General features: G+C 42.5%; 1 protein-coding gene across 1 annotated transcript in view; it reads right to left on the bottom strand.

Annotated features, from left to right (window-relative positions):
- The window catches only part of khdrbs2 (KH domain containing, RNA binding, signal transduction associated 2), a 270,777-nt gene that overhangs the window by 50,846 nt on the left and 193,316 nt on the right, over positions 1–26,615 (bottom strand). Inside the window, exon 4 of the mRNA XM_084321769.1 lies at positions 22,289–22,435. Within this exon, the coding sequence (XP_084177895.1) occupies positions 22,289–22,435 (147 nt within the window). The remainder of the gene's footprint in view (positions 1–22,288; positions 22,436–26,615) is intronic.

The following is a 26,615-nucleotide window of genomic DNA, read 5'->3' as shown; positions in this document are numbered from 1 at the left end:
TTCATAATTCTTTCACTACCACACTACAGTGAAAGGGTTAACCTTCTGTAGTATGCTAGTGAAAGGTTAACCTTCTGTAGTGTCTATAGTGTATGTATGTATATGTGTTTCATTTCATGTATATATTGCCAGGTTTTAGTGAGTCGTTCCATATCTTCATTGGGGAAAGTCTGGGAGTGTTGCATATCTGGATTTTATGGTGGTTTTGTTTTTGTTTTTGTTCTTGGTCCATTGATGTTTCTTCTCGACTGTGCAGCCCATGGGGGCAATGCCTTGTGATCTCGGGCTATATAAATACATTTGATTTGATTCATGATATAGTGTGATAGTGAAAGGGGGTAACCTTCTGTAGTCTGGTAGTGAAAGGGTTAACCTTCTATAGTGTGGTAGTGAAAGGGGTAACACAGAGAACTTACACTGGGGGAAAAAGAACAGCACTTTTCAGTCTGTGTCAGCTAACCCCAGAGCACCTATCACGGTGCCATCATTCCCCACTTCATTCTCTGTTGTGGATTAAAGTAGGGTTTCTTCTAGTACTGATTCATCTGTTTTGAATACTGTTTTTTTGTATATAAATTAGCACAATATCATGCTTGATATCCAATGATATCCCATGTTTGATCGCCCCCCCCTAATCTACCTGTTATTACACCTAATGTCAGCTACCAAATGTTGTAGCTAACACTAGCTCTACTGTCTACCAAAGGCCATCTTTTATTTGACATGTGGTAGCTGACATAGCAGGTCTAAAGGTTTGGTAGAAAATGTTAGCGCTTGCTAAAAGCAAAATAGGATGTTAGACGCTCTGCGTTGTGGGGTAGATTAGGGGGACTGAATGACACGGAACACGGGGGCAGCCATAACAGGAATACTGAATATAAAGAAGATGACACATTTCAAGCAGTGCCAATGGGATGAAAATATATAACATTGCCTGTGTCCTAAATGTTTTCTTCTGGATAAACAAGTAAAACAACAAACATTCAGTGCCAGAAAAAAGGTGTCACATTAAAAAACCTCCACATCTTCTATTGACTCCTCCGTTGTTGATATATATCAACTCCAACATTGACAGTGCACCACCCCTTAAACAGATCATGACATTCCCCAATCAGAAGCTGTGGATGAACAGAGAGGTCCATAGATCTGGTGACATGCAGGCCTACTGTTCAGTTAGGGCTAACCTGAATAGGGTAATCAAGCGGGCCAAGCACTGCCACAAGCAGAGCACTTCAACAACTCTGACCCTCAACGCATGTGGCAGGGCATCCAGGTCATCACAGACTATAAACCCACCAACAAATCTCCCCCAACCACTGACCGCTGCCTCCCCGATGAGCTCAACCAGGAGACACCCACGAAGGCTGCCCTCCTTGCGGACCCCCTCACTCTCTCCCCCACCGACGTGTGTACCGCACTGAGCAGGACTAATGCACGTAAGGCAGCTGGCCCTGATGGTATCCCCGGCCGTGCGCTCAGGAACTGCGCTGAGCAGCTGGCCGAGGTCTTAACTGACATCTTCACACCTGTCACTAGCCCAGGCAATTGCTCTAGCATGCTTTAAACCCACCTCCATCATGCCAGTGCCGAAACACTCCTCTACTTCGAGCCTCAATGACTTGCGTCCTGTTGCACTCGTCCCCCATTATCATGAAGTGCTTTGAGAGGCTGGTCCTGGCTCACCTCAAATCTGGCCTTTCACCCTCACTGGACAGTAGGGCTGACCCCTATTAGTCGATTAGTCGACTAATCGGTCGAAAGGAGCCGTAGTCGATTGGCCAACCTGTTAGTCGAAAAAAATTCAAATAAAAAATGTATATATACATTTTTTTTATCATTCTTTCCAAAAGAAAAGAGGCCTAGAAGCGTGGCTAACGCTAATGGCACGCATACCAGAGGCTAACTGTCTACGAAAACAGGCACAGAGGCACTGAAAGAGGATTTCACCCATCTAATGAACACACTAGACTAGACAAATATCAAGATGTATCCATCAGTGGACCAATTGCATGCTTTTGCAGAGGAAAAGAAGCCTTCAGTCGACTCCTTCAGACATTAAGCACCCCCCACAGCCCAAATGGAATGATAAAAAAAAATGTAAAAAAAGATTTTAATATTACTTTTTTTACATTTATTTATTTATTTTTGTCGACCAATAGTCGACTAACAGCACATTTTGGCCAATCATAGTCGACCATCCAAATCCTTAGTTGGGGACAGCCCTACTGGACAGTCACCAACTTGCCTACCGTGAGAAGAGGAGCACAGAGGATGCTACTGTACGCCTCAGCGGTACATTCTGCCCTCTCCCACCTGGATGAGAGCAATACCCATGTGAGAGAATGCTGTTCATCGACTACAACTCAGCATTCAACACCATCATCCCCTCCAAACTCGTCGTGTCCAAACTTGGTGACCCCTCGGTCTGCAACTGGATACTAGACTTCCTGACTACTGTAACGGAGCCCAGTTTGTTAGGATAGACAATTTCACCTCCTCCACCCTCACCCTGAACACTGATGTCCCACAAGGCTGCGTGCTGAGCCCTGTGCTCTACTTCCTTCACCCACGACTGCACTATACATGGCACCAACACCATTATTAAGTTTGCAGACGACACAACGGTGGTGGGCCTCATCAAAAATTACTTTAACTACCTACCTCATACTATTAGTCTACCCATATACTCTGTATGATAGCATGGGAACTGGAACTGGGAACACAGCGTCAGAATAATATTGTTAGATGATGTTAGTTAGTTAGCCAGCTAACGGTGGCTAGTTGTAGCATGAGCCAGGAGCCACGATGAAACCTTGAGTGACAGAAGCCCGTAAGTCAGGCTAGTTATCTTATGGAAGTGCAGGGCTTGACATTAACACCGCCGGGTAAAATTCGGCAGTGATGTGTAACTCCGTAACTCTTACCAGCCTCTCTCTCTCTCTTCTCTCTCTCTCTCTCTCTCTCTCTCTCTCTCTCTCTCTCTCTCGAAACGCAGTGCGCGCTTACTTGCGTTGTGCGTAATGAAAGTATCTTTCTCTCTCTCTCTCTCTCTCTCTCTCTCTCTCTCTCTCTCTCTCTCTCTCTCTCTCTCTCTCTCTCTCTCTCTCGGAACGCAGTGCACGCTTACTTGCGTTGGAAAACCATTAGCCACAGTGGCTGGTGAGCCAAAAAGTTAATGTCAAGCCCCGTGGAAGTGATATTGGAGGAAGATTGAGTTAGGTAAACAACGTTGACGTTATATATTGTGCTGTAGGCCTACAGAGAAAAGTGTACTTTTGCATGAATAGATAACAAATGTAAACGGCTGATACTGTGAACAGAGTATAGAAAAGCTGGTTTATTGATTTTGATTTAGAATTTACTTTATATGACCAGGTAATCAGACGTCCTGTGTTTAACATGAACGCATGCATTTCAGAATAAGCGATTACTGTGAAACTAAGGGATATATTTCAATATATTACAGAAAGTAAGAAACGGATTGAGCCAGTGTGATAACAAGTTTGTTTCCCTGTTTCTGAAACGTCTCTGACCACGATACAGCGCCCCCTGTTGGGGGTAGCCTAATGGTTCGTCTCTGGGCGCGGTGAGCGACTGCACACGAACACTCTCCCCTCAATCAGCGACTACTATCGGGGTGCCGTTGAATGAGGCACTGAGGCACTTAACCACCAGCTGATCAGTCCGTGGCAGTAGAAGACTGGGTGGTTGTGTGCCGGGCAGCCCCCAGGCAGGTGTGAGCACTCAGCCAGCCAACCAAGCCTGAATAAGTAAAAGGTAGTGTGTGTAGTGTGGAATATCATATCATTATCTCTCTGGCGCTAGTCGGTGAACGTGACAGAGATCACAACTACGCGACAGATAAGCAGGACGATAACGCATTAAAGGGGAACTATCTTATAAATCGCCTTTTCCAGTGTTTAGCATTGTTTTCTAGCAACGTGGGGTCGTATCAACAATGTCTGTGTGTCTCAGATTCTCATTTTGGCGGATTGCTCCAGTTCAGACGAGACAAGATCCTCCCCCAACGAACTAAGCCATTCTGATTTGACCCGCTATCCTACGTAGCAAGGAGCTGATCTGCATATCTAAGCCCCCTCTGTGGTTGAAGCCACCACACGCACCACAATCAACAATTCGCTCAACAACGGAGCAGTGGGAATAATGCAAAGCGGTTTCCCTGTCACTGACACTTCCTCTAAAGAGAGAGAGAGAGAGGGAGAGACAGACAGGTAGAGAGATAGAGAGAGGGAGAGAGAGGCTCTCTGAGGCTCTCTGTCTCCCCTTGCATTTACACACAATCGCGAGTCGAGCCGCTCACGCTCACGGAGCGATCTCTCCCTCTCTCTATCTGTCTCTATCTCTCCACCTGCATTTACACACAATCGCGAGTCGAGCCGCTCACACACGCGCACATGCGCGCTCACGGAGCGATCTCTCCTCTCTCTCTCTCCCTATCTCTCTCTCGCTCGCTCGTTCTCTCTCTCTCTCTCACTCTCTCTCGTATGTATCACGCAGCTGTGTGGGTGACTGTCACTCAAAGGGGGGGGGGGGGGGGGGGGATTGCCCAAATAGTGAAAGGAATAGCAAAATAGGGGACCTTTAATAAGTATCTTGTCAATACCAATAAGTAATCAATAAATAAGTAAATAATCAATAAGACAGATAAACAGCTCTAATTTCCTACAAGACCACTTATGCCATGCAACACACAAGACCCCCCCCCCCCCCCCCCCCCCCCCTTGGCTGCCTCTGGATAATGATATCAAAGCAACAGTGAATAGCGCAGCCAGCATGGACGGCAGCTGGACGGCAGCCTCTCTGTGGTCGTCAATATGTCCTGACAGCTCGGGACGGATGACATTGATGTTGCTACACACTGCTTGTTGACATCTCGTACTAGCTCTCGCTCTCGCAAACAACAAGGTGCAGTTTTATGGAATCCAACAACATGGCCATGCTGGCAGGTGAAATAAAAGGTTACGATTTTCAGCCACCCATCATGGATATGAGATTTCAGGTGAAGATATATATATATATAATATACAGTGATGCCACAGATTACTTGTAAAAGTAATCTGATTACTGATTACTGATTACTCCTTTAAAAAGTAATCTAAGTTACTTTACTGATTACTTGATTATCAGAGTAACTTAGTTACTTTGAAAGTAACTAGGTTACGAAGTCGTCGTCGTTCCCCCAACAGTTTTTTTTTAAACGCTTTATTGAAAGTGCATAAATTGTTTTTAACTTGTTTCTCTGCACATAACGTAAATTGTTAAACTAGTGCTTCAGCTTCTGTACCATCAAGTATGGTAAAGCAACAGTCTATGATGCTCACAGCATTAGAGCAGCCAGCCAGTGGTTTTACAAAACCAGTGTATCACATCTAATAAATGCAGGCTGAACTATTCAATTATATCAACTGTAACTATTAAATTGTTTTTATAAATGTCTCTCTATAAACATACAATCAGTCTCTCTTTAACATGTAAATTAACTGTAAATCTGGCAAATAAGAGATTTTGCTCTGCCACCATCAACCCTCCTGTACCTAGTCGAAGCGTCGGCTAGTGTTGTGATTCCAGATGCTTTCAATGCAATTGGATGTGCTGTTTTTAGCGGTAGACAGTATTTTGTTTCCTCCGCTGTGAAGTAGTGACTGAGGCTACGTTTAGACGAGCGTTTTGGGGTGGAATTCTGAACAGAAACCGCAAAAGTCATCTTGCGATTTCACTTTTAATTTTGCCAAGCGTTTTGGGGTGGAATTCTCCGACGACGGAGCCCTGCTGTCACACGATTGGCGCATATGTCACATGACGTGCTGTGAAGACCCGCCCTACTCTGCCTCTGATTCGCAGACTGTGGATGGGGAATGTGATTGGGCCAAAGCAGAGTCACTCACAGACAGAGGGACCAGTCACGCCGCGGGACACATTCTTGTATTTAACCCTTTCACTGCCACACCACGTCACTCCCAAAAGAAAAACAGCTCAAAATGTATTTTTGACTGTCGAAAACGAAATAAAATACTGCATTCCGCCTGCATTATGAATTTATGATGAGATAGTAACGAAATAGTAATGCACAGCCACTTGGACAAGTAACTGCAATCAGATTACTGGCTTTTAAAGATTAACGCGTTAGATTACTATTTTCGGGGAAAAGTAATCAGATTACAATAACGCGTTACTTAGTAACGCGTTACTGGCATCACTGATAATATACCATATATACATAGGATTTAGCAGTATATACACAAAGGATAAAAGTACAGTAGTACTGCATGTACATGTATTCAAGTCGTCTTTGTTATTCAGTTTAAACTAGACAGGCACATGACAGATTCAGATGTAAGCGACGTAGATGATGAGCTTTTGTTCTGAGCTCCTTTGTTCTGCTCCTTTGCAGAGCTCCACTGGAGGCTCCTCTGTTCTGGCAGCCATGGGGTCGGCCGGAGAAGAGAGATTCTACTGGTACATAATAATATGATTGCCGGTTAATACAGATGAAGCGTGAAGTGCAACATGAAAGATCACATTGCCGTCTCTTCCCCTCGTCTGTAATACAGAGGAGAGCCAAGAAAAGCATCCTCGGTTTTTCCCCCCGTGTTTTTCTAGAGTGTCTCTTGATGCTAGAGGAATAAGGTCCTATGGGTTTGACCCTCCCTGGATGAAGTTATATATAGGGTTGGGCACCGAAAACCGGTTCTAATAGGAACCGGTTCCTAACTTCTGGTTCTGGAACCGGAAGTAACATATTTGCATTTCGATTCTTAATTTCGATTCTTAAAAAAATAATATATATATAATACTTTGTTAATTAATACCCTAGTTACAGTACAGCAACCAAATTAAACTGTATCAAGTCAACTGACAATGTGAATAGTATGAAAACAATTAAAGATTTTTCAAAAAAAATCCTTATTCCTGCGAAATAAGCTGTGACCTGTTTTGACCTGCACCTCAAATAATCGGAATCGAGAATCGCTTAGAACAGGAATCGAAATGGAGAATCGGAATCGGAACTGGAATCGTTCAAATCCAAACGATGCCCAACCCTAGTTATGTAGAGTGTTGACTTCCTGGGTTCAGGCAGCATGCAGATGAGCCTGGTCCACCTTGAGGCTTTGTGTCCACCGGGGCCGTTTTTTTCAAGACGGACCGCTTTGAAAAGCAAAAATAAAAAAAGCTCAGAACGTTTTTTTCCTGAGTCTCGCGACTGCCGCGGCTCCGCCACTTGCTCGATGTTGATTGGTCAGTCGAAAAAAGTTACCTTGATGAGCGGCGCTCCCTCTCCAAAAGTTTAACGTTTCAAAGTTTCAACTTTAGGCGCTGGGAGCACTCCGCAGAAAAAAACGCCAGCCGTCGAGAGCGCTAAAACGCGAGGCGCGGCGCTGGGAAAAGGAGCGCGCCTGTCACGTCTGTAGCATAGAGATGAATGACAGAAAGGAGCTGACAACTCATAAAACGTCCCCGGTCGACACGGGCCCTGAGAAGGCTGCTTTGATCCTTGGTCTCCTTAACCAGACCAGGTTAAGGTCTTGTCTTGTCCTTTATGGCTTTGGCCTCTTGGATGATTGACTCTAGGGTCAGGTAGGATAGAGCCTGAATCTCCCAAGTATCACGGTCAAGGCTGCTTGTTGCCTTGATAAGCTATTGGAGCAGCTTAGAGATAGATGTGAGATGATATCAGATGATAGAGTCTTATCCTCCTGGACCGGGATGATTGTTGCCTTGATAACCTTGGGGTAGTCCCAGTGGAGTTTTGACCTCATTTTGCAGATGATGGCCATTTATTTGACATGGCATAGTGTACACAGCCCCCCCCCCCCTTATCAATGGCGATTTTGTGTCTACTTTGAGCCATGCGTCTCCGTTTACCTTTCAGCCCTTTTCTAATAGTCGTGTATATGAAGCTTTACAAGCCATTGATCCAGGAGCTCAACTGGAGAGGATAATTTGGATAATTTCTTTTCTAGAACTGGCTGCTCACCAAGCATTTATCACAGAGCAAATAATGCAGACATTCAGTCTTTCTATCTCAACAAGTGTGTTTCCAATATTTAGGTCATTGAGCTCATAGGTCATTTTCAGGATCTCGCCTAGGGCCCAACAGACCCACGGGCCAGCCCTGCCTGAGAGGTTGGGTGTGGAGAGACCAGTTATCCTGGTCTCTAGCGAGTTTGACCCTGTTAGTAACGGATGAGTGAGGTAGTGATTGAGTGGGTGTGGGATTGATGTAACAATGCGTGTGATGGCCATAAATATTGTTAGCTTTGAGAGCAGGGCCGGCCCATCCTACAGGCCATACAGACGGTCGCCTAGGGCCCCGAAAGAGGAGGGGATCACTCATAGGTCATTTTCAGTATCTCGCCTAGGGCCCAAAAAAAACAGCACTGCTGGTGTTGGTTATGCATGCTAGTTTGGCCCTGTTAGTAATGGATGAAGCAGGTGGAATGGTAGAGTAGGATGGGCTAAATGATGCTGTGGTACAACAGTAGGAGGAGATGGGGGAAACATAGAGTCCTTTGAGATTACGGGTGACTGATCAGTGGTGTGCTGGTCAAACCTGAGTCTATTGTCCATTTGATATAGGTCTTGTAGTTGCTGATTACAGAATCATCTAGGCCAGTGTTTCTCAACTGGTGGGTCGCAACCCAAAACAACATCGGGTATCTATCGTTCCGGATGTGGGAACGTTATATTTTTTCATTCATACATTGTTGTGTTAATACCGTCGAGAATATAAGTATGTTTTTAAGCTTTTCTGCTGTAATTCCAAAAACGCGAGTTATAGGCCCTGAAGCTAGATTATCGATTGGCGTTTCTTTCCTATACACGCTATATTAAAAAATTCAAATGTATATGATCGGTATACATTATGCTTCATCATGCGTGAAGGAAAGGCGGGGTTGTTTATAATTCCTTGATCGTCAGTAACGGCTTTATTTAGTATGGGTTGATATGTTGACCAGATGGATTGCAAACAAAGAAATGGACAATCAAGCTGAAAATAACGTTATATTCCTCTTACCGTTCGCCGATGAGACTGGAGGAAAAATATTCCAATTATTTGACGTCGATCTGCTAGAGTCATTTCCCATTTGTATGACACAATAAACGCCGAAATCATATAGATTATTGCGTTTCGAAAGCGATCCCATGCACTCGATTGTGTCTCTTGATCCACGTAACAAGATAGTACTGCCGGAGGGATTTCGTCGATGCACCAGCAGCACTTCCGGTTTGGTGTGGAGTGTAACTCGCCCGATCATCCACCGGGCGGTGGTATTGAGGCGTTGCAATATCAGACAGGGTGCCGCTGCAGTCCCGGAGGGAGGCTGGATGAATTATGAATGCCATGGCGAAAAAATGAAATATTGATCCCAACAACGAATTACGCCGTTGAAATATTGATCCCAACAACGAATTACGCTGGTCCAGCTGAAGACAAAGCAGAGGAACAGATTGGACATTGAGCATGACCTCAGAGTTGCTTTGTCTACCATCACCCCAGACTTTGAGACTCTTGTCAGGAGCAAACAACATCCCCAAGTATCCCATTAGTTCCCTGCATGTTAAGCTAAGAAGTCTGCTAAGAAGGATATATTGGGGCGCCCAAGTGGCGAACCATGTAATGCGCTGCGTCGCGACACGGCTGACCCGGGTTCGATTCCCGGACCCGGCGTCATTTGCCGAATGTCTTCTCCCCACCCTGTCTCCCGCTCCTCCTCTCTCTCTCTCTCTCTCTCTCTCTCTCTACTGGACTGCCCAGTAGCAAAAAGCGATAAACCCTAAAAAAATAAATCTTTAAAAAAAAAAGGATATATTATGTAAGGGATAATGTATAGCTACGAGGTCATTGTCGCAAAATAATTGACCGACACAGAGTTTAAAATACCGAGCCGCTTCGGCGAGGTGTTTTAAACGTCAGTGAAGGTCAATTATTTTGCGACAATGGCCGAGTATAGCTATACATTATCCCGCTTATTACATGGCTAACTTACTAACAATATACCTAATTCATTTTACATCGACTCGCAACACTGGTTCTGGCTGCGTTCTGGCTCCGCTCGTCGCTCCGCCCCCTGTCATCGCCGGCAGCAGAACACCGGCAGTGTCTAATTGCACTGAAACAGTGTGTGTCAGTGGGCTTGATTGCGAACAGCTGCGCACAGCGGTCATTATTGTCCCACAGCGGTCATTATTGAAAAATAATGACCGCTGTCGGGGGGCTATTGACCAATCACAAGCAAGCATTTCGGCGAATGTGAAAACGCCATGTAATAATTATTATTATTATTTTATTTCATTGTGTTTTTAGCCCTAGTTGCACTTTTGTTGCAACCCCAGTTATCCCATTAGTTCCCCCAAACTTAGGTATGTTATGTTAAGCTAAGAAATTTGCTTAGAAGCATATATTATTTATTATTATTTTATTTCATTGGGTTTTTAGCCCTAGTTGCACTTTTGTTGCACTTTTTGTGTTTATTTCATGTTTTTAACAGTGCGTGAAAGATTGTGTATTACTGCAAAAAAAATTGAAATAATAATAATAAATCATAGTGGTTCAAAAATGTGGGTCGCGACTTAATGACTAAGGAAAATGTTGGGTCCCGAGGCTAGACCAGTTGAGAACCACTGATCTAGAGGCTACAATTTTTTGGCTAAAAAAGGCTAGACTATCTTGCTTCATAAAACATATTCTGTGAAGTCCATTTTCACTTTCTGAGGATAGGTTTCTAGTAGGTAGAGACCAGCCACAGGAACCACAACAAAAATAATTCAATTTGTTTTTGCTGTACTGAAGTACTGAATGACGTGACAATAAAAGGAATCTGAATCTGAATAAGTAATATATTAACGTATTTACGAAAATGTACAACATGTACGTTGTATTACAAATAAGTACATATATTATATATATATATATATATATATATATATATATATATATATATATATATAATATATTAGAGGTGGGCATAGATTAATCTTTTTAATCTAGATTAATCTATCTGCAATCCTGGATTTAATCTAGATTAATCTAGATTAAAATGGCTCAAACAAAAAAAAGAAAAACCTGCCGAAGGCATTCAAAATATGTGTGTTCTACCCAAATAATGACCAGAAGTAAGTCCTTACTTTTTCTTTCCTCCTTATGTTTCTCAGGCCAGGTGGCCCATTACACCATGAGCCCATCTCCCGTTTCCAAAATGCATTACAGACTGTTTGAAAAAGCTGTTTTGCTATGATAATTGGTAATGAAATATCAAAATAATGTTCAATAAGATGTACTTGTGTTTAATAAGTTGTTTTATTCAGAAGTTAACACAAATAAATAATATTACCAGTACAGTACAGTATCTAGCACACTCTCAGGAGCAAAACAGAAAGAATCATTTCAAACTTGAACTATGTGACATGGCTTGAATCAACTGCTCCAGTGGAGTTGCTCAGTGGCCAATGGTGTCAACTGTGGTTGTACTGGGCAGCTCCCAGGTGTGAATGGAACTGTGAATGTGAAGCAGGGCGTTCCTGAAAAAGAGCATCTGTGCTCAGCGAACCTACCCTGGGTAAATAAAGGTAATTTTTTATTTTTATTTTTTTGGATTAATGCGTTAATTATATTATCGCGCGATACTAGTATAGCGTTAACGCAGCACGTTAACGCCGTTAACGGCCCAGCTCTAATATATATATATATATTTTTTTTTACTTTGAGTTCCCCTATTGGGGAACAAACCCAGGATGCTCGCATTGGAAGGGAAGTGCCTTTACCTTAAAGGAACACGCCAACCTTTTTGGAAATTAGCAGATGCATACCCTTTTCTTCTATGTGCATGCATTAGGCTTAGGGAACAGCCGCACCGTTAGCCTAGCTTAGTGTCATTCACTGGAAGTAGGTGTGCCAGTGTAGCCTAGTTCCCAACAGTCACGAAATACACTCCAAATACAAAACGTTCCTGTAAACATGTTGTGAGCTGTGTATTTATTACCACGTAGAAAAATTTAATAATAATTAGACATTTTCATTTTCTAAGCAAGCAGATATATACTTGGAACTATTTTTGGCCGAACCACTGCTGCCTGGGCGCAGTAATTTCATCATCTCAAAAGCCCTGTTGATTTTTTTAAAACAGAGCTTTTAAGGTGATGAAATCATTGTGCCCATTATTCCCTTCATTGTCAACAAAAAGACTAAAACCTACAATGCATTTCTTCTACGTACACTATAGTGTGGTCCATCCAGCCAACACATGATTATAGCTCTTATCCTGAGGTCATAGAACTCCATCGTTGTCCAAAAAACTGTTAAAACAAGTCACAGAGTCGTACCGTTTGCTTTGATCAGTATGATTATGCATCTTTGCGATGAACACAGCCATTGTACTTTTACCTGGAACTACTTCATAGTCACATGGCAGGTTGTTTCTTTTCTCTGTTCTTTTCTGTTTGATTCTACAGTAGGTGGGGAGTCTGCTCATCAATGCTGATTGCAGATACTGTACCTGGGCCTGCATACTGTACATAAAGACTGCTCTGTCCTCCTCCTCTACACATTCGTTTTGTATCGTTATCGTTTAGTTCACACGTTGCAACATGCATGAGTGTTCTACACTCACCTACCTAACAAACACGCCCTTAACTTATTTTGTGTAGTTAAGAAATTGTTTGATTATTTAAGTGTTTCGTGTGTCTTCCATCCTTTGTTACTAGCTATGAGTTGGGTTGTAAAATGGCTAAGCTTGTCTTTTTTGGCAGTATGATATATATCTTTTAATTAAATGTATCAATTAGCTTCATTCTTAATTTCATTAAAAAGATAAAATATATATATATATTCTAGCATCAAACTGATACAAATTACAAGTGGACATTTGTTTCATAACTGTTCCTACATGACTCAGCTGCAGCTGCATTTTTTTAGGCACTGTCCCTTATTTACTTTGAGTAGATCATTGTTAAAGCATTTCAATGAGCAGATGACAAATGCACTTCCATACATTTCAAAACACGAAAAACTACAACGGTTAAAAACAATCCGAGTCGGGTAATCACAAGTGTGTCATTACATTAGTGTCTTCTGCCTGTTTGTTTTGTGCTGTTTCTATAGCGACATTTTAACACTGAAGTGAATGGACACTTTTGTATCTTCTCACCATCAACAAACACAATGGCTGTGTCAGTAAGGCTAATACAAATAACTCATTAAGCCTCAGTTATTTTCAACAACATGTATGTGCGGGATAGTTTATCATAGAACATTATGATAGTATGCAAAAGCGAAAGGCCTCTCCTCTGTCCTGATTCTCCTAGATCTATCTGCAGCCTTCGACACAGTCAACCACCAGATCCTCCTTGCGGCCCTCGCAGGAATGGGAGTGGCTGGCTCTGCGCTGACATGGCTGTCATCATACCTCAATGACCGCTCCTACCAAGGAGAGGGACCCTGTCGGCCACCCGCCCCCTGCGGACGGGTGTCCCCCAGGGCTCGGTTTTAGGACCCCTTCTCTTCTCCCTCTACACTAAATCACTGGGTAACATTATCACGTCTCATGGCTTCTCCTACCATTGTTATGCCGACGATACTCAACTCTTCCTCTCCTTCCCTCCCTCAGATATCCACGTCTCTGAGCGGATCTCGGCCTGTCTGTCCGACATCTCAGCCTGGATGACGTCCAACCACCTCAAACTGAACCTAAGCAAAACAGAATTGCTCCACCTGCCGGCCAAATCCTCCCCCCTAACCGACCTTTCAATCACAGTCGAGAATGCAGCTGTGACTGCGTCCCCGACCGCCAAGAACCTTGGTGTTGTCCTCGACGACCAGTTGAACTTCTCTGCTCACATCGCAGCGACGACCAGAACCTGCCGATTCCTCCTGAGCAACGTCAGAAGGATCCGCCCCTTCCTGACAAAAGAAGCCACCCAACTCCTCGTCCAATCAACAGTCATCTCCCGCCTCGACTACTGCAATGCACTGCTCGCTGGCCTCCCGGCCACTGCCACTAAGCCTCTTCAACTCATTCAGAACGCAGCGGCCCGCCTGATCTCAAACCTACCGAAGTCGGCCCATGTCACCCCACTTCTTAGGGACCTGCACTGGCTCCCCATTGCTGCACGAATCCGCTTCAAGGCCCTCGACCTAGCATACCGTGCGGCAAAGGGAACCGCTCCCGCCTACCTCCGGTCAATGGTCTCTAACTACACACCCTCAAGACCCCTACGCTCTGCATCTTCTGGCCGCCTCAGACCTACTCCTATCCAAGCTCCGGGAGGGTCATCAAAGAGAAGTCGCCTATTCTCAGTCCTTGCCCCACAATGGTGGAATGAACTACCCACCCCAGTTAGGACAGCCGAATCACGTCCAATCTTTCGCCGTCGACTAAAGACGCACTTCTTCAACCATTATCTGGAAAAAAAAAAAAAAAACAATAAAAAAAAAAAATCTAACCCTAACTAACCGTACTGTCATGCACTTGTCCTAATAAACTAACCTACACTGTAGCACTCAACACTTTGATGAACATTGTTGCTCAGCTGATAGAGTTGTGCCCTTCCTGATGGCTTGTCGTATAGAACTTGTAAGTCGCTTTGGATAAAAGCGTCAGCTAAATGACTAAATGTAAATGTAAATGTATGCATCTATATACACTATAAATGGTTATACCATTGAGAGAGTTGCTGAATATAAGTATATTAGTATCTGGCTTTTTAACCAGTAACCTTGTATGATGTTTTTGAAAAGTTTGTATCCCCTGCCAAAAAGCAGCTTCTCCTCCCGAATGCTCGGCAAGATCTGTCTTTTATAAAAAAAAAAATGCAACACTTTTAGCAAAACTTTTTTTAATATTTGCACAAAGTGCATCTGGACGGAACAGGCCTTCACAAGCTCAACCAAACTCTACAAAGTGTTCACAGTGAGTGTGTTTTAAAGAAAGAAGGTACTGTAGTACAACTACACCAAACCCCTCACGTCACTGTGGAGGAGACAGGTTTCAGTGGGCCTTTCATGTTCCGTGGAGCTTGAGGGTCCATATGGTGGGATGATTCAGAAATATTTTATATCCATTTTGAAAGGATATTAAAGGATGGGGGGGAGGGGGGCGGTATTAGACGGAAACTGCACAGATGTATCTCTATCGATTCAAAAATGGAAGGAAAAAAGGCTCAAGGAACCTCTTGGTTTTGAAGGATGCTAGCACAGCTCTTAATTGGAAAGCTGGGAGCTTATCCAAGGCACAACAAAACTGCAAGGGCTTGTAAAAAAAAAAGGCACTGAAGATGGCGTATCGAGTGGTCAGTTCAGGCTATATGTTGTGCTGTAGCCGAGATACGTTCTCCTCATAGCGCCTGTCCATTGTACAGTGTCCTTCAGAAGCTGATGAAGTTATTTCCGGTGTGATCATACGTCATTTCTGAAGGCTTTGGTTTTGGGAACAATTAGAATGACTGGATGGCTGTGGCTCTGGATGATGTGCATGCCATCGATTGAGCCCGTTCTGCCGAGGCCTTCGAGGCTTCCAATGACTTGATTGCACTCGCGTTCCCCCGAAGCCAAGGAAACGCTATAATGCCTCCAGCTGAAGAGATTAATTAATGAGCAGACAGATGAACAACAAACAAAACATTAAGCTACACAAACAAACAAATGACGTCTGAATTATGAATTATGTTCTGATGGGAACATTAACATGGTTAGTGGGCAAGTGAAATTCGATTTTGCACGTGGAATTAAGTGGTGTATGTTTTCAATAAAAAAAATAAAACAGAGAGAGAGAGCAACTGAAACAAAAGTGATGCAGTTTCAATTTCATCTTATACGGGAAACAGGTTTTATAAACACATCTATCTGCTATCTTGATGCCGCTTAGGGAGAAACCTGCACCACAGTGCACAGCAAGCAGTACAACAATCACTGTCAAGATACTAATGGGGTAGATTTTCAAAAGAATGCTAAGTTTTAGACCGGTACTGTAGCTGACGCAACCCACCTGCACCACATCAATGCCCATCTCCTGGGGGGGGGGGGGGCATTTTCAAAAGAATGTATGATGTTCTGCCAGTCTGTGTCTGCAGGCTATGCCCACGTCTACACCTATCCACCCACCCAGGAGGTTGTTTTCAACAGGATGTATCACCCACCACGCGGGACAATGCGGTTTTCACTCCCTTATCTTTTATCGGGGGACTACAATCTAATCTAACACAGACTAAACACATTTATAGATTTGATTAGAACAAGCAGGGGACAGAAATAAGCTATGCATATGAATTGATTTCTATTGTGAAAAAAATAATAACATCAAAAGTAATGAAAACAATGAATTGGACCGAGCGCACGACAACCCTCCCTCGTTGGTGGTATGAGATGGAATGGAGCTTGGGGCGCTGAGCACAGCGAGAGCACCAACAGAACACTGAGGCAAATGTGTACCTCTGAGAGAACGAACGTGTACGGTTTGTAGTCGAGGAACCAAATGTAGACAAACAGGCTAGAGCGGGGGGTGATGATGAAACCCAAACCGGGGATATTCAGGGTAGACAGCGGGCAGGGAAAACCACAACAGGAACAGGCTGACAGGCCGAGCTGACTAACGTGAAATAGCAAACTGAAAACGACTAGCAGGAACAAACAGAGACTAGAAAAGGCGGGTGACATGAATCACCAAACGTAGGAAAGACTATTCACCTAGGAATATAAACGTACATGACTAATGATCCGACAAACTGAACAGGGGAGAGCGAAATTAAATACACATGGAGAGGATGACAATTTGAGAACACCTTGATTACAAACGAGGGCCAGCTGGTGAGACACAAACTAACAGAGGAATCCATGATCTGAACAGTGACACGTGAGTAGCCCCGCCTCCTTCTCACTCTGCTGCTCTCAGTCCTCTCGATTAGTCTCTAGTTCAGGGGTTCTCAAACTTTTTTAATACCACAACCCCATTTTATTTAGGATTTTTTTTGCAGACCCCACACTTAACTCATTCAGCGTCGGAGCTTAATGCGCGATATAGGTCTAGAACGCCACCGCTTTAATCAATGGGGGGACTGCGAGATTTGCGAGTGCTAAAAATATATCTTAAATTATAGCTATGGGTCTAATACACCCCGTCGATTATCAGTGAGTTGCTTCCAGTCCATTTAATACCATTTTGAATATGAATATAGTTTTGGTGATTCTGAGTAATTCCAGGAAAAGACGCGATAATAGTGGAATACACTAAACACGTTGTAATTTTTTCGCCTGATTATCAAATCTTCCTGAAATCAACGCTAGATCATCATTATTATCCTTCCTTGTGCAAGAATGAAAAAAAACCTGGACCGCGGGGCTCCCCCAGTCGCCTCCTGCACTCAACGGCACACAGCCACACATACACACACAGAGACAGCGTCGATCGGGGGTAGAAATAAATATCAGATCAACGATAAAATTTATATATAGTGTTCTTACCTTGTATCTGATGTAATGCAAAAGAAATAATCCAATTATCTGATCGCCATTCCAAATACTGCTCGTGGAGGTCCGCACCACATTACCGACCGTTTCACAATGACAGGCGGGCGGGGTTACTGTTCCAATGCATCGTTGTTGAGGCCTACCTCGCCTGAGTATTTAAACCCCGCCCGCACGGCTCGGATCGTCCCAGAAAAGAAACTACACCATTCCCAGTGGAGTGAAATACCAGCTGGAAGGCGTAGACGGCGGTATTTGCCCTCTTGCGAGCTCAGACCCATTCCCAACGATAACATCAGGCTGGATGGATGAAAATGAATGGATATCGCTAATAAAAGAAATAACGATTAAAACCCGACTATACTCGTGATTGGCGCTGAATGAGTTAATGTATAGCGTAATTTCAGCGTGGAAATAAGGAATATCAAAATAAAAGCACACGTTGTTTTGAAAATGAAATTACAGCACTATGTTATTAATGAAATAAAGCACAGCATTACACAACACTGTGTACTCGTTCCGGACTGATATCCAGAACTTTGCGAGGGCCTGTCCATTGAACTTGACTTTCAGTAGCTGGATCCTATGGTCCCAGGTTCAAATACACTCTGTTACAATAACATAAGAACCTCAGGAAACATATATTATTCTATTATTATAACTTTTCTTCTTTCTTCTTTTTTCAGTATCAGTATAGAGAAATCTTAGGCAGGTATTGTATCAAAGTCATCATTTTGGTATCGTGGCAACACTACACACAAGGGTGGGGAGTCCAGGGCCAGGGAGGGGGGAGGAGGAGCAGGAGGAGCAGGAGGAGCAGGAGGAGCAGGCGGGCAGGAGGGGCCGAAATTCCCCAAGGGGATCAATAACTCGACTGCCCGTAGACTGCTTCATTGGTACACCTTCATTTATAAAGCAATTATTGGTCAGCTCCCTTTTTACCTCGGTTCATACCTCACCATCACATCAAACCCATTTTACAGCTTACGATCCCAGGACTATTTATATGCCTCAGTACCCAGAACCTGCACAGAGTTTGGGAAAGGGGCCTTCATGTTCTCTGCTCCCTCTGCTTGGAATGGACTTCAAAAAACGTTGAAACGGCAGGCCCTCACTAACTACCATATCTGATTTTAAAGTTCAAATTAAGGGCATTTTAAAGAATGAGATGGGAGAATGACGATGCTTCACTGCATAATGTGGTGTTATATTTAATATTTTTAACTTGACCTTCTCTCCCCAGCAACCTCCTGCAAAGCCTCACCTTCCATCCTCTTTTTACCTTTTTACCCTACAAATCTTTTTACCCAATCTCCCCCAATCCCATTCAATCTTGTTTGCTGCAGCTCAAATATCCCCTTGCCCCACTTGATAAACTTTTTAGAAAGACAATTTTTTTTTACTTTTTAATTTTAATTTTTTTTTACTAGACTTCACTCAGGTGTATTATTGATACTCTCATTGATACTATGTTTGTTTCTGACTCAAAGCTGAGCCGTGTGGGCGGGGTTTAAATACTCTGGCGAGACAAGCGGTCACCACCATACATCAACGAGGCTGCCCCCACCCCTCCTTCATATGCAATGCCGAATAACGTGGCACGGACTCCCGCGACCAGTACTTCAAATGGCGATCAGATAATTGGATTATTTTTTTTGCATTACATCAGAGACAAGGTAAGAACACTATATATCCAATCTTGCGTTGATCTGATATTTGTTTCTCCCGCGATCGAAGCTGTCTGTTTGGACTGTGTGTGGCTGTTTACGTTGGTGGGGAAGGGGGGGGGGGGGGGGGGGGGCGCCGGTCTAAACCACATTTCATTCTTGCATGAGGAGAAATCATAACGATAATCTAGCGTTGATTTCAGGATGATTAGATAATCAGGCGAAAAATTACAAAGTGATAACTGGATTTCACTAAAGGGCTATTATCGCGTATTTTCCTGGGATTACTCAGAAGCACCCAAACTATACTCATATTCAAAACGGTATAAAACGGAAATATACGGATGAAAAACCAATCTGTTTTTTGCATGTTGACCAGAAGCAACTCACTGACAATCGACGGTGTTATTAGATCCATAGCTATAATATAAAATATAGCTTCTCTCCATTGAACAGAGCAATGGCAGACAACGGCTCAATTCCCGGAATGGGCGTGGCACTCAATGTGTTAAGGTAGATACATTTTAAATTGATTTTAATTTAAATGTATTTGCAATGGACAATCATGCGATTAATCAGATAAAATATTTTTATCGATTGACAGCACTACTTATCATATATTATCTTATCGTATAGCACATGTCCAGGTGATAAACAAGCAGAAATATGATGGTTAAAGTTCTTATCCAGTGGACATTGTGGACATTTACATACTGTCTCTGTGGTGTATTTGGAGGACGTGACCTGCTCAATGCAGCCGCGGCAGCAGACGTGATGTCGAAGCCTGTGTCTCGTCTGCGGTGGAAGAAGCATGAGAAGCACATGTACTGTACTCTCATACGTCTTCCTGCAGGCTTGGACTCGGAAACACGGAAACACAATATGCACATTAATTACAGCAAAGAGCTTCATGCCCAGAAGTTGGGGGAGCCTTGAAGGGTATTCCATACAACACTTGTTAATTCTGGAATACATTAGAGCTTCCTTGTTAGCAAGGGCGTGCGTGGGGCGCTGTATTATTTTTTTCCTTTGTTCTCACTTTTTCTATATTTTACTCCCATCCCAATTTAGTCGTTATGCCAATTCCCTTCTTGGTTGTTGCGTGCATTGTCCCACTGTCGGCCTAGGGAGGGTGTAGAACTACCACATGCCTCCTCCGATACATGTGGAGTCAGCCAGCCGCTTCTTTTCACCTGACAGCGAGGACTCTCACTGGGGGAATGTAACGCGTGCGGAGGTTCACTTCACGCTATTTCCCCCGATCCCTTCCCTGCTGAACAGGCGCCCCGACCGACCAGTAGGAGCCGCAGTTTACAACGACCAGGACACATACCCCGCCGGCTTCCCACCCGCTAACACTGCCAATTGTGTTAGTAGGGACAACTGACCAAGCCGGAGGTACCGCTGACAGCTGGATTCGATCCCAGAGTCTCTGCGGTGGTAGGCAAGTGCATTCTCCACTGCGCTACCCAGCCGCACCACGTTCATTTTCTATGACCTCCTCCACCCCTACACTCAGTCACAGTCCTTGCGATCCACGGACACTGGTCAGCTCTCCATCCTCCGAACCAGACTGCGGACCTTCGGGGACAGAGCTTTCAGTGTGGCAGCTCCCACCCTCTGGAACTCCGCACCGCCCCCAACTCTGGACTCATTCAAAAAATTGCTCAAAACCCACCTCTTCAACTTGGCCTTCAACCCCTAATTTCTCCCTTTATATGTATATGTTGTGTCTGTCCACTATGTTTGTTACTTTGTTATTCCCCCCCCCCCCCCTATGTAAAGCGACCTTGGGTCTCTTGAAAGGCGCTATATAAAATGAAGCTATTATTATTTTTATTATTCTTTATTCTTTATTTGACACGATTAAAATGTGCACGTCCATTGTAAACGTAATATTTTGATACGGAAGATGTAATGAGCAGAGAGTGCTCTACACTTGCCATGCTATAGGTACATACTGTAGCACAACAACATTTTGTCAATGGCCTTATAATGTTTTTTCATGTTTATTTTTTATTTATTTTGTACACATGTCCAGGGGTACATTCAAGACCCTCATTATCTCCTTGACTATTCCACTTTGTGACAAACATCACAAGAGTAGAAACAATTCACAGATTCATCTTCAAATGTACACGTCTGTACATATATTGTTCAAATTCTGCATTGGTTGTTCTTCATAACAGGGGGACAGTGATACAGTGGCTGAGACGTCCGTTCATAATGATGACTGCGATTAGGATGAGATTGACAATTTGGATTTTTATTGAATTTGCATTCTAGTCTTTATGTGTTTATGATAACAATACTTGTGTATTGAGGGGGTAATGGGAGATATGATATGACATTATAGCTTTTTAGATATGTTATGGGTCATACAGATCCTAATGTTAAATGATGAGGTCTTAGTACACAGCTTTGTGTAATACTCAAATGATTACTGAACGTTCTGTGATCCGGACATTCTGCAGTCCTTTATTTCTGAGTCACCGCTGTGAAGTGCTTTCCATTTGACATTGGTACTGTTATAAAATGGATAAATAATATTTCCTGTCAAATGATTCAAGTCTTTAGTGGATAGCAATGTAATGGTTATTGTCATTATGGTCATGAGTAAACCTCTTCCTTTGCATCAGGGTCTTGAATCACCCTGTCGGGATTACTTTTGGAATGATGAGTGATGTACATTATCTCCTACATAATAATCTTTGATTTGATTTAACTTTGCATTTTTACGTGCCATCATGGGTCATATCAGTGCTTTTATGTAATTTGATGCATTACGGAGAAGCCATCTTTTGCTGTCAACGTAAGCGAAATGCACATGGACTCTCACCTAATACTGTATACATAACATTGATGAATCTGGCTGCCACACGAATATCCCCTGGGGGATAATGAGCTTGAATTGAATAAAGTTGAATTGAATTGAATTGACATTTCACTGCATGTCTCGTGTATGTATGCATGTGACAAATAAAACTGTTGAATCTTGAATCACTTTTAGATTAGATTATATGTATTGACATCGTACAGCAAAACGAAAATAAGTTGGCATCTAACCGGAGTGCAAGGTAACAGGTAGGGGCACTTAGTCCAGAGTTACAGTATCTGTGAGGAATTAAGAGTAAAACAAACTTACTGGAACTAGAAATTTCTTTATCTCCTCCAAGGCGCGACTCATGCGGGAATACGCCTCTCCGGGCGGGGCGAAGACTTCAATCAAAACATGGAGATCGTTACTCAAATGGACGTACTTGGCCTCTCCGCTTTTCCTTAATTCTTCTTCCTGTGGGGGGGGGGGGGGGGGGGGGGGGAATAAACAGAAACAGAAAATAAAATAAATGATAAGTGGTAGTTATAGCTGAATACACATTCACTAATTCATTCAATCTTTATTTCAACCCGAGAATTCATTGCAGACAAACCCTCATTTCAATGATGTTTTTAGTTATAAACAAACAATACATGCAAAACATAATGGTGTATGTACAATCGGTTAAAACAACTGCAGATTATGGTGGCATGGTTGGTGATTAAGGGTTTAAACTGACTGAAGAGTTTGTTGTATGATGTTCCACGTGTCAGGAGCACAGACGCTAAAAGCATATTTTACAAAATTCACTATGAACTCTAGGTGCGTTAAGTGTAAGACAATGGACATTGGATCATGTATCATATAGGGTCCAGATGTCCACTCCAATAGTAAAGCGAGAGAATTTGGGCAATCTCCAATTATGGCGTTATATAGAAACAGATGCCAATGCAACTCTCGCCTAGCTCTGCTATACAGGACCATCTAACTCTATTATAGCCTACAGGTCACAATGGTGAGCACCATAACTATCACCAATAGTAATAATCGCTGAATGATATATAAAATATAAGGGCTTAAGAGTGGAAGCCACTGCATGTCTGTAAATCACATCTCCGTAGTCCAACACAGACAGAAAAACTGCTTCAAAAACTCTTTCTGCTAATCATAGGGAAGCTGGCTCTATTCCTATATAAGAAGCCAGTCTTTAGCCGCAGTTTACTGGCAAGTAATGATGATATTTAAATGTAAATTCTTCATCAAGCCAAATACCAAAGTATATATATTCTGAAGCTCTTATACTTATATTCACCACGGGATAACGTGCGTATGCATGAAAATGTTTTCTCTTTTTTTGCATGTTCGACGGAAGAAAGTCACTGTCAAATGACTATAGTATTGTCTCCATAGCTATAATATAGAATATAGATATAGCTCTCCAAACATAGTGACGCACAGTGAAAATATGTTATGGAAACGTGGCACGTTAGCCACAAGGACCAGACTAATCCCTGGCGCTGAATGTGTTAAGCAGCACATATAAATGACGAAAAAATTATGAAAAAAACAAAGGATGCAATGGGTCATGAAAATACAAATTAAGCAAGCTCTATACATTAAATAAAATACGAAATGAAGGGAATACTAATGGTGAAAAATACTGTTATGTCTATGCCTCATTTCGGGGTTATTTTTCCCCTTCCTAATATCTGCCAACAGCGCCGTCAGGTGCGGAAGACTGCTCCGCGAGCCAACTGTGCTGGAGCAGATCAGGAGCAAACTCCACCCATAATGGGCGTGTCTGCGCTGGTATCTCATCCGCACAATGTCCTTAGTGGATAGCTCGCAAAGACGGAGCAGATACCACACGCAAACCACGCGCAGTTAACCTCTTCCACCCGTGGGGTCCATCGGCGGACCGCAAATGACATCACGTCATAAATCAATCTGTCTAGACTGTATGACATAATGTTGCATTTTCCCCCCCAAATGTATCCAAGAGTAAACAACCTAACCATGTCACAACAGCAGTCATAGTGTATATTTTCAGCAATACGTTTGTTTACCAATATGTTAAAGTGTTATTAGTGAGATTTTAGTTTTTGAAATGTGATAATATTTTTTAGATTATAACCCCCCTCCCTATCAAAGAACAGTTCTTGAATGTTTCCTGGAAGTACATGACCTTTTGCTTTATACATTAATTGTGCCGTTTTAAATTCCACAAGATCATTTAACTTGAATGTTTTTTTGACTTTAAAAATAATATGTTTGTGTGATCACGATAACCTGCAATGTGAACTATCCTTATGGCCCTTTTTTGGAGTATAAAAAGTGGTTGTAGTGTAGACTTAGAATTGTTTCCCCAGACTTCAGCACAGTAATTTAAATATGGTAAAACTAGTGAATAGAGAATGTAGAGTGATTTTCTTACCAGAATGTGCTTTATTTTACTCATGACTGAAATGCTTCTTGACAGTTTAGATTGGACATGTTTTATGTGAGGTTTCCAACAGATTTTATGGTCTATTATTACACCTAGGAATTTATTTTCATAAACTCTTTCAATAATCACATCATTTATTTTAACTTGTACTTGAGTATTTAATCTACAGTTTCCAAATAACATAATTTTAGTTGTGCTCAAGTTCAATGATAATTAGTTTATATCAAACCATTTTTTTTATTTCTTCATTTCAGAAGTGATGACCTCTAAAAGCTGCTGGATATTCTCACCAGAAAAAATAATATTAGTGTCATCCGCAAATAAAATACATTTAAATATATTGGATACTTTACATATCTCGTTAATCTTAATTTTTTTTATTTCTTCATTTCAGATGTGATGACCTCTAAAAGCTGCTGGATATTCTCACCAGAAAAAAAAAGATTAGTGTCATCCGCAAATAAAATACATTTAAATATATTGGATACTTTACATATCTCGTTAATCTTCCTGCAAGCAAATTACTTGTGTATTCATTTTTATTAAAAAAAATCTCTGGATACTCGTACTCAGAAAATAGGGCTCGGTTAAGGCCTAAGAGGTTAAGGGTGCATTTACATTTTACATTTACATTTAACACCGCGCAATCCATTCTTAGTGGATCCCGCCCTGATAAAGTACATTTGCTATTCTGTCAAATGAGCTACTATCAGCAGATGGGGGTCTGCATAAAATAATTTAGCCCCAAATGGACCTTTAACATAAACAATTCAAACCATCTTGGAATAGTAATAGATTTCATAACAGAGAGAAATGATTTTACATAGATAGCAACTCCACCACCCCCTTCCAACTCTATCTGCTCTAAATACATTATACTGGTCCAAGGCTGTGGAGGAACCACTATCAACTATATCTGTTCTAATACATTCTACTGGTCCTAGGCTGAGGAGGAATCACTGTCAACTACTGTATGAATGAATCACTATCAGACTCTCTCAGCCAAGATGCAGACAGAACCAACATATCTGGGTATCTGCCTGAGTGACTATAGTTTTTAAATTATCCAATGTTGATGTTGAAGCAGACTTCTTATGTTCAAGTGGATCAGACCCAGACCCTTTCTTTCTTTAAATGTATATGAGTTAAGTGGATTGTGGTGGGTTTAAACTCAGATGGCATGGCAGAGAGATAGAATGTGTAGGAGGTTGTAAGGTTATATGAATCAGACTGCTTGCAGTAATCCCATTAGGCCTAAACCTATGACGAGACAGGACTAATGGCAGCGATATTATAGGGCAGCGGTTCCCAAACTGTGGTGCTCTTGGGGGTGCGTGACATGAAAAGGCTAATGGCGGTGCTATGGTGTTATTTTACTAATAAAATATAACTAATATACCGTTATTTCAAATGGGGATTTTCACTGTGTAAATCATGAAATTCACGTAATTAAAGACGTACGTTTTAATAATCATTTAAAAAAGATGTATCCAAAATGCACTTTACTTCCTGCCAAAATGCCGTGCACGCGCGACCGGGACCGGCGCGCTATTATTGTGGCAGCGTATTTATGCTCATGTGTTTGCCTACACTTCATGTGTTCTTGGAGGGAAACTAAGTTGTCATGGGTGAACCTGTAAAAAGCCTAATAACAGAACACCTCAACCAACTCGCTGAGCAGCTACGGACATATTTCCCACCTATGGATGCATCTCAGACGTGGATTCAACCCATTTGAAGTGTCCCCTCCGGTCACTACAACAGCAGCAACAGCTGATCGACCATCTGATGGAGCTGCTGCTGCTGCGGTTCAAATGAAAGCCACTTGTGGATGTTTGGACCGAGGCAATGACAGCATCATACCCAGACCTGGCAATGCAAGCCGTGAGGATTTGAATGCCCTTCGCCACAACTGAAATAATAAATGAATGAATATATTCACACATACACACATAAATATGTGTATACACATATACAAAACCAATTATAAATAATAATAAGAGATTGTAATGTACACTGCATGTTTGAAGAGAGCAGCTTGACTCCATCCCTATTCAAATTAATCCCATCCCTATTGAACAGTTCATATCTCTTACAAAACAAACGTGTGAAATGATCAACGTAGGGAACGCTGCAGGACCAACAAAGCCCCTTGAGCCAAAGACGTAGCTGGCAGAGGTGGCTAACCATCACGCCCCTCCCCATGGG

Source organism: Notolepis coatsorum (assembly GCF_963971535.1).
Source record: "Notolepis coatsorum genome assembly, chromosome: 9".
NCBI classification, from domain to species: Eukaryota; Metazoa; Chordata; class Actinopteri; order Aulopiformes; family Paralepididae; genus Notolepis; species Notolepis coatsorum.
This window is presented reverse-complemented; position numbering and strand designations above follow the sequence as displayed.